Source organism: Lagopus muta, chromosome 23 (genome assembly GCF_023343835.1).
Source record: "Lagopus muta isolate bLagMut1 chromosome 23, bLagMut1 primary, whole genome shotgun sequence".
Classification (NCBI taxonomy): Eukaryota; Metazoa; Chordata; class Aves; order Galliformes; family Phasianidae; genus Lagopus; species Lagopus muta.
In genome coordinates, this window is record NC_064455.1 from 2,813,146 (window position 1) to 2,828,334 (window position 15,189).

The 15,189-nt window shown below is 45.5% G+C and overlaps 1 protein-coding gene across 5 annotated transcripts in view; it reads right to left on the bottom strand.

Moving 5' to 3' along the window:
• Positions 1–3,626: 3,626 nt before the first annotated feature.
• Positions 3,627–15,189, bottom strand: part of SRRM1 (serine and arginine repetitive matrix 1) — a 17,348-nt gene continuing 5,785 nt past the window's right edge. For 3 of the 5 annotated variants that reach the window (XM_048969165.1, XM_048969169.1, XM_048969168.1), the window contains 13 exons: positions 14,651–14,851; positions 13,960–14,163; positions 13,343–13,447; positions 11,661–11,932; positions 11,438–11,518; positions 11,076–11,162; positions 10,314–10,458; positions 9,745–9,786; positions 8,066–8,170; positions 7,279–7,740; positions 6,203–6,389; positions 5,315–5,509; positions 3,627–4,618 (listed from right to left, as the gene is read on the bottom strand). In XM_048969165.1, coding sequence (XP_048825122.1) covers positions 4,514–4,618; positions 5,315–5,509; positions 6,203–6,389; positions 7,279–7,740; positions 8,066–8,170; positions 9,745–9,786; positions 10,314–10,458; positions 11,076–11,162; positions 11,438–11,518; positions 11,661–11,932; positions 13,343–13,447; positions 13,960–14,163; positions 14,651–14,851 — 2,191 coding nt within the window. In that variant the 3' untranslated portion in view covers positions 3,627–4,513. The remainder of the gene's footprint in view (positions 4,619–5,314; positions 5,510–6,202; positions 6,390–7,278; positions 7,741–8,065; positions 8,171–9,744; positions 9,787–10,313; positions 10,459–11,075; positions 11,163–11,437; positions 11,519–11,660; positions 11,933–13,342; positions 13,448–13,959; positions 14,164–14,650; positions 14,852–15,189) is intronic. The other 2 variants (XM_048969167.1, XM_048969166.1) reach the window with 2 other exon arrangements.

Genomic DNA, 15,189 nt, shown 5'->3' on the forward strand with positions numbered 1-15,189 from the left:
GGCGCCATTGAAACACTGGGGAAGGGGAATGGCTCTGAGCCTCCCCTGCAGACTGGGGATGGGAGGGACAAAGGGAGCCAAGAGGCCTTGGGGTCCCTTCCAACCCAGCTGAGCTGCAATGCTGTGATCCATCCGTGCTTCCGTGCTTCGTGCTTCCATGCTTCTCTGTTCTGGGGCTGCCTGCAGATGGGCGCTCTGATGGCTCTGGTGTGCAGAGGGGGCAGCCCTCCATCCACCACAGGGCACCCATCCAATGACAGCACTGACACCAGGCGCTCTGTAGGTAAACATCGGAGCAAAGCCAGCACCAAACCTTCCTTATCCCTGTGCCCACAAAGTCATTTACTCTTTGCAGACAGGGGATAATCCGTCCTCACAATGGAGAAGAGAAGGCTGAGAGGGGATCTGATCAGGCAGGGCTTGGGAGGATGGGACCGAGACGAGGGGCACTGAGAGCTCCAGATCTCCTCCACCTGCACACCTGGAAGGAACAGCCCCAGCCCTCCCAGAGCTTCTCTGGGTAAAGGCTTTGATGGTGTCAGCACTGCTCTGTCCTGGGGGTGGCACACGGAGCAGGGATCGCATTTCCTCCTCTCTGAGTCACCATGGAAGGAGCCAGATTTTTCCAAAGGCCTCGAGAAAAGAAAAGGAAATCCATTTGGGGACGAGAAGCAAAGGTCACACAGCGCTATGAGGACTTAGAGATCGTTTTGTTGATGCAATTATTTGTACTGCAGTGCTGGCAGCTCTCAACACAGCAGCAGGAATTGCCCCACCTCCCTGACACCCCATAGCGGGCACAGAGCTGAGCGTGAACCCAAAGCCACAGGGATGGGTGAGCAGTGATCCAGCAGGCAGAGAGCTCCAAACTGCCCACAGCTGAGCCTGCTGCCTGCAGCACACGCTCTGCCTGCTTGAGCTGAAATTCTGGTCGTTCTAAGCAACAGGTATTTGGTTTTGCAATTGTAATCATCACCTCTTTAAGCACGGTGGCTTTTCTGTGGCAGTGCTGTGAGGTTGTGATAACAACGACTGCTTGGAGCCCCAGATTGAGGCACTTCCACCTCAGGATCCTCCATGTCCACCCCAGGTGACAGCAGTGGGACCCTGAAATTCAAATGACACCATGGCACCTCGTTAATAAAAGAAATGTGCATTTTGAGATGACAAACCCAAATCGTCCCCACCTGCCCCTCGTCCTTAAGGGTCAGTGCTCACCTGGGGGCGGCGGATTTGGGGCTCCCTGGCAGCATAGCAAAGCCTTGCTATGTAGGGAAGGTCCACACCATCTGCCTGCTGTTATCCTGCTAATCCAGCCCTGCTGGTGGTGAATGCTTTGCATGGATGGATGCAGTCTGGGGGGAGTCACACCACCATGCCCAGCTCCACGCAGTCACCTCTCTCCTGGGTGGCAGCGATGTGGCTGCTTTCCCTCACCATAGAGCAGAGCTGAAGCTGAAAGCCTGGGAGAACAGCATCCTTTATTCCCAGAGCATAAATAATGGAAAGAGTCATTCATGTGCTTGTAAGGGATTAAAAATAAATAAGAAAGAGCTCAGCTTTGTTGTGGTGATGGTGCACTTCGTGCACTGTTCTCGCCTCATCCCCCTGCATCGGTGCACATGAACTTGCAGAGGCTTTACTAAGCAGTGACACAGCCACAGTTCTGCCTCATCACAAAAATAGCACAGCAGTGACAAAGGTAATTCCTCCACATCAGTGCTCAGAAGTGGTGGCACTGCCACAGCATTTCCCTCTGCAGTTAAGAGATGTAGCTGTGGATGTAGTGAAACACCCCCTTTCTTTCTTTTTCCCCTTTCTCCCATTTCAGTGGTGGATAAAACAAAACAGAACTTTCTCATCTGCTTCACTGCGACTGGTGTTTTGACTGCTATTTATTTCCTTCTCCCAAAGCTGTGCAGGCAAACAATCCCCAGCACAAGTTTGAGGGTGAGCACCGTCCTCCTGCAACATCACTGCCTGGAAATGAAGCCCAGATACAGATCAATGCCTTTCAGATTTCAGATTTCTGTGCATTTTACACAGCAGAAGAGCAGACTCTGCCCTGAACATTGACACAACTGCCTTTGAGAGCAGAACTTCTGTGGCAAAGCATGGGAAGAGCTCCACGCACTCACAGGCAAATCTCCCAGAGCCACACAAATGGAAAAATTCAGTCCTACAGTGGGTTCCTATGGACTTTAAGTTATTGAACACACCTGCTATTGTTTCCTGTGTGTTGACACAACAAATACATCATTCTTTACTATGAACCAGAGATATCAAGCTGTCAGTGACTCATTCCATCCTTACGTTCACTCCCATGGACTGTTAGCTCAATTATTACAACCCAATTAAGCCTTGATTATTCTTTTTCTCTGCACAGCGATAGCTGTTGCAGCAACGTATCCAGCTGCCACTTCAGAAGGGCTGCCTTGACTCACATGTCAATGCACACTATTAGCAGATCCGGAACAAAAAGGAGCCACATGCTGGGGATGCTGTGATGCTGTTGGTGCCCAGCAGGGTCGCCTTGGGAGCTGCAGCACCATGGCTACAGATAAAAGGCTTGAGGTACAGAGCTAAGAGCTTAAACTGAGACTGAGTGGTAAAAGATCACCATCAGCGTGACTTTGGATGATGCTTCGTCTGTTTGAGACAATCATTAAGAGAGGAAGGAATCCAGTGCCACGAACCAACAGCTCAGCACTGCAGAACTGCACAGCACAGACGCCAACACGGAAGGATATAAGCTCACAGTGATTCTGTACTAAAAGTATCTACACAGCAGCACTGCAAACAGTGAGAAATGGTGCCTTCACTCAGAAAGGAAGGCCTGCTGCCCCTTGACAAGGATTTGGATGCAATATGGGGTCTGGTTGAGTAGGAAGGAATCAAAGTATTCAGCTAAATTCCACTCAGAGGTGAAACACTCCTCAAAAAGCATATCGAATTGCTGCTTTCAAACTTGAATTATTCCTTATGGATGGATATTCAGAAGAAAAAAAGAAGGGGAGACCCCTAAGAACAGAACCTCCAAAGGCAAAAGAAGTGCATTCACATAAAACACGGCAGGGGCTGCAGTGTCACAGCACCAAACATCACCCATGTGTTGGTCAGGTGTGTTCCTCCAGAAGGTTCTTCAGTTCATTGCTCACACACAACAACAGGTGGCAGTTGTGACAACGCTGCAGTGCTGATGAACTGTGGTTACAAGCACTCCAGCATTCCACGTACACTTGGGCTAATAAACAAAACATGCTGTGTGTGAGGAAATGCAGCAAGCAGCAGCTTTTAAGACAGCCCTTCCATTGGGCACCTGCAGAACATCAGCTCTGCTTAAAGATCCCACACCACATCAGATAAAAAGACTAATTAGATACTACACTTAATTGTGCACACCAAGAGGTAGGACTGGTTCCCAAACCAGGCTGCAGCCCTCCTTCCAGAGCAGCTTCAGACTCCAGAACCGATTTGGTTTCTGAACCAGAACTTGAAGTTAAAAGAATGGACAGCAACGACCTCCCAGCCACCAGGATTCCTTAGATAAGGCCTTATCTGTGTTCTCATTCACCCTGTACAACAGAAAGCTGCTCAGCCAAGCGTTCGTATAAAAATAGGCGAGGTCTCTTTAAATTTAGAAATTTATTTTGTTTAATCCACAAGCTTTATATAGCTTTAGTTAAAAAAACAAAAACAAAAAAACAGTGAAAACATGACAATATCCAAAGTTCAGGTTCCTCACACTTCCAAAGAGCACATCTCTGAAAGTGGCTCACACCGTTCAGAGGAACCCTAACGAGACAAGATCTATGAACGGGGCAACGACATCTCACAAACAGAATTTGGGTAACTGAAGGAATTGTTCTGGGACTGCTGATCATGGAAACTGCCCTTTAAAAAAATAAACAAAACAAAAATACAAATGAAATTCCAGTGTTCCAAATCAACATGTTACATCGATATAAACCCACAGTGTCCTGGTAAACAACATGCTTTCATTTATGTACCACTCTAAATTGCTATTCTTGATTTGCTTTAATGGAGACTGTACAGGCAACTGTAGAAAGCATTAAAATATACGTACTTCCTTGGTAATTCTGCAGTGGTTTTACTTCTGGGCAGGCTTACAAACCACAAAGGTTAGTAGCATAATGTGAGTGGATACAAAAGAAGTCAAATGAGACCCTCACAAATTATTCTAAAAGGCTCTGTTGAATTTCAAAGAAACCAGGGAGCTGATGGTCATGTTGAAAACCTTCAAAACAAACCCCTACTGCTTCTAAGAACTCTTGCTCTAAAGGAAATTATGTTGACTGTCAATGAAAGAATGTCACTAGTACACTGTGGACACCTTTTGCAATGTAAATCCATGCCCTTTGTACATGGTGAACCTCAACCTAGCAATTATTACAACAAATGTTATATTCTAAAGCTCAAACACATTTAGCAATTTGAAATTGAATTCTGAGTACAAACCAAATAAAATGTACATTATATCAAAGGATTCGGCCTAAGATGGGGGGGACACCTGTGCCTTCCTCATCGACCTCAGCGCCTTCTCTCGCAGGTGCTTTTCTAGATCATCAAGGTTGTCCTCTGGTTCACTTTCTGTCTCCTTGAAACAAAAAGAAAGCATTTCTTCACAAACTGGAAGCTGAGCTGCAGGGCTGCAGCCCAAGCAGCGTAAAGCATCAAATAAAATCATAGAATCATAGAATCCCCAAGGTTGGAAAAGACCTAAAAGCTCATCCAGTTCAACCGTTCACCTGTTGCCAACAGCTCCCACTAAACCACATCCCTCAACACAGCATCCAGCCTTTCCTTGAACACCCCCAGGCTCGGTGACTCCACCACCTCCCTGTGATCCATTGCAGTGCCTGACCACCCTTTCTGAACAGCAATACTTCCTCATGTCCAGCCCGAATCTCCCCTGCCGTAGCTTGAAGCCGTTCCCTCTGCTCCTATCACTGATGACACGAGAGCAGAGGCCGACCCCCAGCTCACTACAGCCTCCCTTCAGGCAGTCATAGAGAGCAATAAGGTCTCCCCTGAGCCTCCTCTTCTCCAGGCTGAACATTCCCAGCTCCTTCAGCCTCTCCTCATCAGCCCTGTGTCCCAGACCCCTCACCAGCTTTGTTGCCCTCCTTTGAACACGTTCCAGGGCCTCAATATCTTTCTTGCAGTGAGGGGCCCAATCACACTGCATTTCTGAAATAGGATTGCTGTCTGCTCTCAAGAGCACTGTGGACATTCAGATCTATTTTCTTACACCAGGCTCTGAAACATTACATCATAAGAACCAAACTCGTACCTTTTTGGGTTCTGTCTCTGCTTCCTGCTCTTCCTGTGCTGAGGTGGTATCTGCTGCAGCCACAGCAGCAGCTGCTGCAGCCACTGCAGCCTTTTCCTTCTTATGCTTTTTGTGTTTCTTGTGCTTTTTATCCTTTTTATGCTTCTTATCCTTCTTTTTCTTCTTCTTTTTTCCGCCCCCTTCTTGATCTGAATTCTGCAATAAACAATCCAACAGATACAACTCATTCCCAAGAACCTTGAACTCTGGTAAAAGAAACCCACAGGCAATTCAGATGGGCCGTGCAACTCCTGATACTGAGGGAAACGGAGTGCCTCCAGAATGGGACCCTCCCACTGCTAATGGAACAACAGCAGCACTGAGCAGCAGATCTGCAGCACGTGGCCACGCTGTGGCTGAACACAGAACGTAACAGCAGGCCGACCTGATCCGTGTGTGACAGTGATGACACACCGACCTCTTCAGACATGAATACTAGAGGTGAAATCTAACTCCCTAAAACAAAAGGAATGAAATGAGAGGTCCCTAGGAAGCACATTCATAGAACAGGTAAGTAGGCCAAATTATCTTCTTCCTATTATGAATAGCTGGCAAATAAGACTGCTGAGCACAAGTAAGATCACCTCGCTTCGTAGGCTGTTAAGCTCACTACAAGTGGAACATACGTGTTAAATAACACCAGCAACCTCAGGAAATGAGAAAGTGCTTTCTTTCAGAAGTTAAAATGTACATAAAGGCACTTCCCTCACTCTCAGAGAAGTCAGAGCTTGAAACAAGCCTTACAAATATTTAATTTTGTAACTATGGAAAGTCTCCCCAAGTTACTCAGTTCAGCAACTGAGCCTCTACAAAAACAACGCCACGTAACCCCAGAGAACAAACCAATACCCTTGCAGGCGATGGGCTCTGAGTTGGACTTTTAGTCTTTTTTGCAGGTGACCAGTTGGCAGAAGGGGAACGAGAGCGAGCAGGAGATGGAGGCCCTTGGTGCTTTTTTGGAGCTGGCTCAGGCGATCCTGATGCAGACCGTGATGACGACACCCGCCTGGCAGAGCGTGGACTTGGGGTGGAAGCCCTTGGAAACAGAAAAGCTACACTTAGATTCTAGCATTAGAGATATAAGAGATGAAAGAGGAGAAAAAGTGTCACAAGTCAAATGAATGGATGTGTTTGTAAATTCATTAAGCAGCCACTTAAAAAAAAAGAAAATAGTTACTGTGCTGGCATATATCACAAAGGGCAAAATGATCTTACATCAGTGTGCATCTGTAATGCAAAAGGATATTGCAATCTGATAGCGTGTTAAGCAGTGAGACTATTGTTGGTCAGGAGTAATTGCTCCCTTCTTTCCTGATATGATTAATTTATAACTCTATTAAAACTCAAGAGAACAGCAACACTACTTCACCATCCAGTAAAGAAAGAGTGCAAACATTCAGCTACAGTTTTTCATCCTGAAGGAGTAAAGCAAACACATGCTTCTGACAATCTGCTCCCAAAAGCAGCAATCGCATTGCAGACAACTGCTAACATGAGGTATTTTTATGTCTTGCACAATCAGGTGGGAAATTATTTATGAATGATAAGAAGTAGCAGTTCCCTTCTGCAGTTAGCTTTAAAATAAGACAAAGTTCATTTTGCTTTAAGCAAAACTAGGAACAAAACTGCTAAGTTTTGGTCTGCTTGCTCCCAGTGCTTTGCTGTGCTACTAGCAGAACCCTCCGACTCTACAGCCTCTTCAATGCCTCTCCCCATGCTGCACTTCAGATTAAAAGCACCTATTGAATAAACCTCAGAAAAATCCACTCAGGATTCAGCAGTACAAAAGCTGAAGCTGAGCAGCGCCTCCAGCGCTTGAGCAACCTGAAGATACATGGAGCCATTGCTCACATGATGCCCTAACTGCTTCCATCGCATTATATAAGAATCCAAACACCAACAAGAAATAAGATGGATTGTTTTACTTTGTCTTCTTCGGTTCTGGTGTTCTCGACACCCTCCTGATAGGTCTGGTGCTTGGAGATGGAGACTGTCTTCTCTGGGGTGATGCTGACGCTCCCCTTCGCAGCGGCGGCGGGCTTGAAGAGGTATGAGAAGCTCTAGGCCTTGGAGAAGGTGAATGCCTTTTGTTTTGTGGTGGAGAACGTGTTTCTCTATTGGACCTACTGGAAGGAGAACCCTTCCGGTGCTTGGAAGATATCGATGGCGAGCGCCTCTTAGCAGCTGGAGAGCTCCTCTGTTTTGGGGGTGGTGAATGGGAGACTCTGCGCTTTGACTGCGGAGAAGGCGACGCTCGTCGTTTGGGTGGAGGAGGAGGAGAAGCTGTTCTTCTCTTTGGAGGTGGAGAAGGAGAATATCGCCTTTGTATCGGGGGGGAGTACCTCCGGGGGGAGGGTGAGCGCCTGCGTGGGGGCGGTGATGGAGACCTGCAAAGGAAATAAATGCTCAGGTACCAGGCAGGGGTGGGAATTGCTTACAAGTGTCATTCAGCGTGCATAAAAAGGGAAAAATTCCAGGAATGTTCCTCTAAACTTAGTTAGCACTCTGTTCAATAGCAAGCTTCGTGGAACAGTTTGATATTCGGTACCTCGTACAGCAATCAAAGCAGACCACGTAACTACCTTAGAAAATCTTAACAGCAAAACTACACCTCCCTCAGCAAAGAGAGGCTTCCAACAGCACAGCACTTCTTTTTACAGGTCACAGCTGGAAGCCAACAAACCCCAAACGACCAAAACCAGAACACAGTACCTTCGGCGGGGCAAGGAGGGCGAACGCCTTCGCCTGGGAGGGGGGGGTGGGGAAGGAGAACGCCGTCGCCGGGCAGGTGGGGGGGATGGGCTCCTCCTCCTCCTACTGGAGAAATAAAGGGATTACTCAGAAAAGCTGCAACCGAGCCATGAGGTGATTCCTCTCGTTCCACTATATAATATCATCTCATCTGTGTGCTTTTAGTTCTATTAGAACTGCTACTGAGGGGATAAAAGGGGAGATCACTGATGAGCCAGACCAGCTAACAGCTCTGTCATCACACAGTGATATGACTGCTAGGTGTACAGTGCGGAAGGAGCTCAGAATGTTTCTGTCCTGCTACAGTTGGACACTTCCAGCCAGCAGCAGCCTGAATCATAGAATGGGCAGGGTTGGAAGGGACCTCAAGGATCACGAAGCTCCAACCTCACCCATCACGATGCCCCGTCCTTGGACGTGTTTAAGGCCAGGTTGGACGGGGTCCTGGGCAACCTGATCTGAATGTGTATGTTTGGTGGCCCTGCTAGGCAGGGGGGTTGGAACTACATGATCCTTGGGGTCCCTTCCAACCCGGGTGATTCTGTGATCACACAAAGGGCCACCAACCTCCACATTCAATACCTGCCCAGGGCCCCATCCAACCTGGCCTTGAACACCTCCAGGGATGGACGGGGCATCACAGCCTCTCTGGGCAGCTGTTCCAGCACCTCACCACTCTCATAGCACAGAACTTCCTCCTGACATCCAACCTCAATCTGCCCTCCCTCAACTTCAAACCATTTCCCCTTGCCCTGCTGTTATCTCCCCTTTCCAAGAGCTGATTCCCCTCCTGTTTTAGGCTCCTTTTAGGTACTAGAAGGAAGTACTGAAGCTGGAAGTACTGAGGCTGGATTGTTGTGAACAGCATGAAACTTCATTCTTGGAAACATCTCTCATCTATGGATCTGAAATCCAGAAGAACTTCTTGAGATGCTAAGAACAATCACAGTGGCTGCTAAATTGCAGATATTTGGCTTTAAGTTACACAGAAAATGAGTCATTTTCTGCTCTCCAAGATTTAATACAACCTCTCCAAGGTTTAATACAAACTTCTGGAGAAATGGGAATAAACTGTGCACTTCTGTGGCATTAATAAATGGAAGAAAACTGGTATTCTGTAAGGAAAAAAGGTTCATTCTCAAAAGCAAATAGATAAAACAAAATGATGAAGTATAAAATGAGTGTGATAAAGAATTAAAGGGCTCATTTACTCCAAACAGCCTGGTCGTTGTTCTACAAGGCAATTACTTACAATTTTTATAGGTAAGGCTTTGCTTCAAAGCAACATTCTTTAATGATCTGGGAAAACAGCAGTGCCTAAGTGTCAGGGTTGCACTAATTAAATGTGATTAAGTATTCACATGATAGGCAATAGGCAAATTTAGGCACACTGCAAGATAGTTTCAAGTCTTTGAATTCTATTTTACACAGCAATGTTTCTTTTGTTCTTGGAATTTTTTTCCCCCCCGTTAATGAAATGTTCCAATACCCAAACCCTTATGGGACAGATGAGTCTGAATTTCCTTCCTGTTGGTACTGTGAGCTGTGCAAATTCAAATGAAAGAAGTATCCATAACAAAAGAAGAGCCAAATGATTTTCCATATGTAAATCCTGTTAAAGAGATGAATTTCTAACCAACCTTTTCATCACTGGTGATTGCCACCTCTTTTCCATCTGCATCCTGACAGCAGTGGAAGAAAAACAAAACAAAGACAAAAAAAATAATCTAACTGCCCAATATTTGAGGCAGAAATGAACACGTTCCAACCACCACAGATTAATTCTCAGCAAGAGAATACAATTGTGGAACCAGGGTCCATCTAAGCAGGCATCCCTCACATGACATGCACTGCTACATGCTTCAAGGATAGAGAACAAAAAGCAGCCTGTATTAAAGCCCAGCTTACCTCAGTGATAGCAAAGGTGGCCAGTTTTAAGAGAATTACATCAGTATTTTAGTTCACACTAGGGGCTTTACAGTATTACATCTCAAATCACAAACACTGAAGAGGAAGCCTGCTGTATAACCAGCACTGAGACCCTGCTTTTCTCCTTTAAGTTATTTTGGAGAAAATAAATGATTATCTGCTCGCACAGTTCTATGCTGAGGGCACAATTCAGTTCTTTTGGGGAACTGCTGACAAATAAACACATGAACTGGACAGCTGTCAAAGAAAAGGGGCTGTGCTCATAGTAAGAAGCTGTTACCGAGGGGAAGGCTCCTTCTGTCGTTTTCGTGGGGATGGAGATGGGCTGCGTGAGTGGGAATGGCGGCGGCGCCGACCGACCTCCCCGTTCTTCACGTTGGATCTCTTGGGTCTTTCCTCTTCAGATGAAGATGAGGAGCCAGAATCTATGAATGGAGAAGAGTTACCCCCTGGAAAACAATTCTTCTGACTGCTGCAAAGATACTGCTATGGTTATAATGCTGTGTAAATGACTAACCCTCCACTCCCACTAAACAAAGCCTCTGGTTTAGAAGCAGTTAACAACAAGTGTTCATTTGTAGCTGACAAACCCATCAGAGCTGGGTAACAACACCTGCAGAAACTAACTCTACACCTAAAAATTCACCAGTCAGGTCGTTTTAAAAATGATCTGCTGTGATGCATAGAAACATTATGTGCACAGAAACCTACATTAAGTCAGGAGCCCAAGTTTTAGGAAATAACCTGCAGTAAGAGACTAAGGAAGTCATGGGAAACATTTGTGTGTGACAGGAAGAGTTTAAAAGTGAAGCTTTCAAAGATGCTTAACAGGAGACATGCCACAACCTCTAAGAATTAAGCCTTATTTAATGAAAGTAGCATGAGCAATAATTAAAGTTACTCCACTATGAGTAGGTAAATATGCAGCTAAGTTTGCAACAGCACTGCACACAGCAAAATCATTTTAAAATGAACGTTTGAACCGAACGATAACTCCTGCAGGAGCTTTAATCCAGGCTTAGGAAATGCAGGTTATCCATACCAGATGAAGACTGTTGATTCTGCCTTCTGTACTGACGTCTCTGTTGCACAGAATCTGCTGCAGCCATTTTACCTCCCTTATCTTCTTCTGAAAAGATACAGATAGAATATTTAAATTGAAAATGAATTTTGCCTTATTCAGACAGAAGTAATGCCAGTTGATAGTTTGTCAGGCATGCTTTGTTTTTTCCAGGAAAGCTCAGATGGAAGATTTGAGGCAGTGTCAATGATCATTTCATGCTTCTGAAAACTTTATTTCAATGCCAGCTTACCAACAGCACTCAGCACTTTACTAATACCTTCTATTGCTACACTTCTTAGACCAAAAACCCCAACTCAGATGCTGACAAGTGAGAACCGTACCTGACTCAGACAGCTCAGCCTTCCTTGGTTTTGGTGCTGGTGAAGGAGATTCTCTTTTTTCAGTACTCTTATGCTTGGGTGCTAAAGGAAAACCAAACAAGTTGCTTCAATTTGTTTGTTTTTTAAACCCATGCGTGCTTTTCTGCTCAAACAAGCTGCAGATGTCACCTTCGAGCAGACGGAAGCACAAAGACAAAGCAGCTGAAAGAAACTCATTTCTCACCTGACGCCCTGCCAGGTGAAACAGAGCCACGGCTTTTCCTTGCACGATTTGACTGCTGAGGTGTTGGAGACCTGCGTGGTTTGGGAGGTGGACTTGGTGGTGGGGAAGGTCTGTGCCTCCGCCTCGGGGGGCTGGCAGAAGGAGACAGCCGCCGTGTTTTACGAGGAGGGCTGGACACAGGCCTTTTAGGTGGCTTCTTTGGTGGAGATCGGGAACGTGAGGAGGAGGAGGAAGAGCTACTGCCAGATAAAGATGCTGATGAGCGTCTCCTCCTGTAAATCAGAGGCAATGTTAGACCTGGCCCAGGAAGATGCTTGAGCACGAACACAGAACTGAATTTGTTTGCAAGCACACATAGAGAGCCACATACAGCAGCACTTCCAAAACACGGCCAACAGCCTCCAGCACTTGGTTTGTAGAAGAGATTAAGACCCAACCTTTCCATTATTTTTAAACTACAGTGAGTAAAATAAATAAATAAAAACTGGTTAGTGTTACCTTCACTTGCTTTCTGCCAATCTACAGGCTACAACTAAGCTTTTCTCCTGGGAGTAATTAGTTTCCTTTGGGCTCTCTAACTTCTGGATGGTTAAGAGGATTCTCCATGTTAGCACACATGATTTAATCACCTTTCAAACAGATCTATTTCAGAGTTTAGTGTGCAAGTATGCTCAGAGGTTTCTATACCAGGAGGCAAAAATTTCAGACAATTCTGAACCTGTTTATTCATCCTTAAGTTTTAGTCTTTCATCTTTACTTTGTCATTTTAAAAAGACAGGGCCTCTAGAATTCTGCGGCAAAATTTGTGGCAAGTTCTGTTGCAACTTTGTACCTGCAGAATCCACCTTTGGCTGCAGAATTCCTGAGAACCTGGAAAAAAGAAACCCTACCTTGAGTGAGACAAACACTTGCTGAAAGGGAGCTCTTGTACATCTTGCAAGATACACGCTTGATACTTCCCAGTTTTTTTTGCAGTAACTGTGCACAATGAACATCTTTACAAAGTCAAAAAAGGTGCTCATCCCTTGTTTGAAAAAAGGAAGAACTGTTCCTTCTTTAGAAAGGAAGAACTGTTGTGCACAGGAAGCATCGCCTCAGTTCTCTTCCTATGAAGAGGACAGGAATTTATTCTATTCCTACGAAGACAAACCCCTGTTTTGACGTTGCACTGAGCACATAATTCTCCACAATGCAACTCAGAGCCTTCCTACCAGAATAGCTGCTCATGGATCAAAAATATAGCCTTCAACACTAACGAGGAGACCTTACAGAGTTCTTATTTTTAACCAGAACATGAAGAAATACATTTCAAGTCCAAGTTCAATTTTTAACTTAACTTTAGGTAATGGAACGGTGAGTCATAATTAAAAAGAATCCCAACAAATATAATCCAGGGCTTGTTCTAACATTTCTCTCCAAGGGGAAATAAAAACAGCCAAATGATGCCTCATCTGCCTAAGGGGGGAGCTATCCAGAGCCATTTCAAGGCCTACAGTTGCCACTTCTTGAAACTGTCATGGTCCTTCCAGCCGTCCCCAAAACACTTACAGAACATGACATGGCAGTTCCTACATCATTCAAATCACACATTACTGGCAGAGCTGAGAAAGATGAACAAGACAGTTCTGATAAACCTCATTCACCAAAACTAACTAAAAAAAAGAAGGAAAGGGAAATCTTACCGCCTCACTGGTGACCTGCTTCTTCTGTGCCTGGGTGGGGGAGGCATTCGCCTTGGAGGAGTCCTCCTCCTCGGGGACGGCCGTCGTCTCGGGCTTGGTCGCCTTCTAGGGGAGAAAGACCTGTCACAATCATAAGCCCCAATGAAAAGCAACCATCTAGTTTTCAGACTTGAGGAACACTTTTCCTCTGGGAATTGAGACGTTGCTTTTCTCCAACTGCCAACTTAAAGTAGCGTTTAAATTACGACGCCAAGCGCTGCATTCAGCCACCATCGGTGGTTTTACGTTTGCAGACACCTTCTAAGAGTGAAGAGGGGAAAAAAGTAAGGAGGAGGGGGAGGAATTTGCAAAATCTTCAGTATCAGACCTAAAAGGTGGCTACATAACTCTGTCACCATTAGTCTCTGCAGCCCCTTCCTCATGAACTAATATGAGGACAACAGCTCCCCACAATGTTTATTCCTTGAATACATCATTCTCATCCGGCCCAAAACATTCACAGCTCACATCACTAAAAACACAACTACCTAAACGGAGAGCATGACATTAAATGGCGACTCCAGAAGAAAAACCATTCTGTTCTCAACCTCTGCCATCGAGGGCAACAGAAGCCCTACCTTGATCGTGATCTGTGACGCCTTCTTGGTCGAGAATGAGATGGAGAACGTGACCGAGACCTTGACCTTGATTTAGAGCGAGTTGGGGACCTCTGACGAGTTTTCTCTTTCTCCTTTTCTCTCTCCTTCTTTGAATTACGTTCTGGTGAAATTTCTTTTGTCTCTGGTACAGGAGGTTCAGATTTTGGAGCTTTTGGGATATCACTATTAAAAAGAAAAACTGATTTACAAGCCCATACAGGCTGTAGCCACAGAGCGACATTTTAGAAGCTAGCACCAAAGCTTCCCAACAAAGAACATTCCCTCGTCCATCATCTTACATGTTAAAGATCCTACTCAACACTCATGAAAAGAATTAAAATACGGTACAATGATTCAGAAGGCAAGTAAAAGTAACACCAAGCTGTGCATTAGCTTGCTGGAAAACAAGATGACATTGTCAGAAGCAGAAAGGACGCCCAGAGTAATGAAACAACAGTGGAAGCTCGGGATTCTGCCCTTAGAATTCTATACAGGAAAAAAGAAATCCTACTGAAAATTTTTAGACAAATACTCTTGTCATCTTAGGGGAACAAGAAGAAGCAGACATTGCCTGTAGTCAAGCTTGGAAGGATCATCTTTAACGTGCGTTAAGATCATTTCCATTCTTTAAGAAGCAATACAGCATCCTCAGCAGAGCTGTGGCACCCACCTGTTTGAAGTTGCCTCTTGAACAACAGTCTCCTTTGGTTTCACAGAGGGCTCTGGCTCAGGAGTTGCCTCCTTCTTTTCTGGTGCAGGCGTAGCACTGCGGCTCTTGGTTCTGTGATGAGGGGAGCGAGAATGGCTGCGCTTCCGCTCCCGCCTGACGGGCGATGATCTCCTCCTGGGGGAAGGAGACCTCGACTTGCGTCTGGAGAAGGAAGCAGTGCATAGTGAAACAACACACGTAGAGATAAAACTGGTGATTTTCAGCACCTAAAAGCTCTTCTGAATGGAGTTGGTTCTCAGTACTCATCTACAACACGTGCAGGAGAACTGAGAACTTTTGCCAGCAATTTACAGCCAAATTAACATTTCAAACTTCAAACAGTAAGGCAAAGCCCGGAACAGACAGACCACTCAAAGCAGCTGCTAGTGTAAACAGTACCTCTGTCAGTGTCCAACTGACAATCAACAACTGCAAGAAGTTAAATCAGCCTGCTGAAATAGCTAAGGGAGTATTTACAAACTTCAATGAACTCTTCTCTG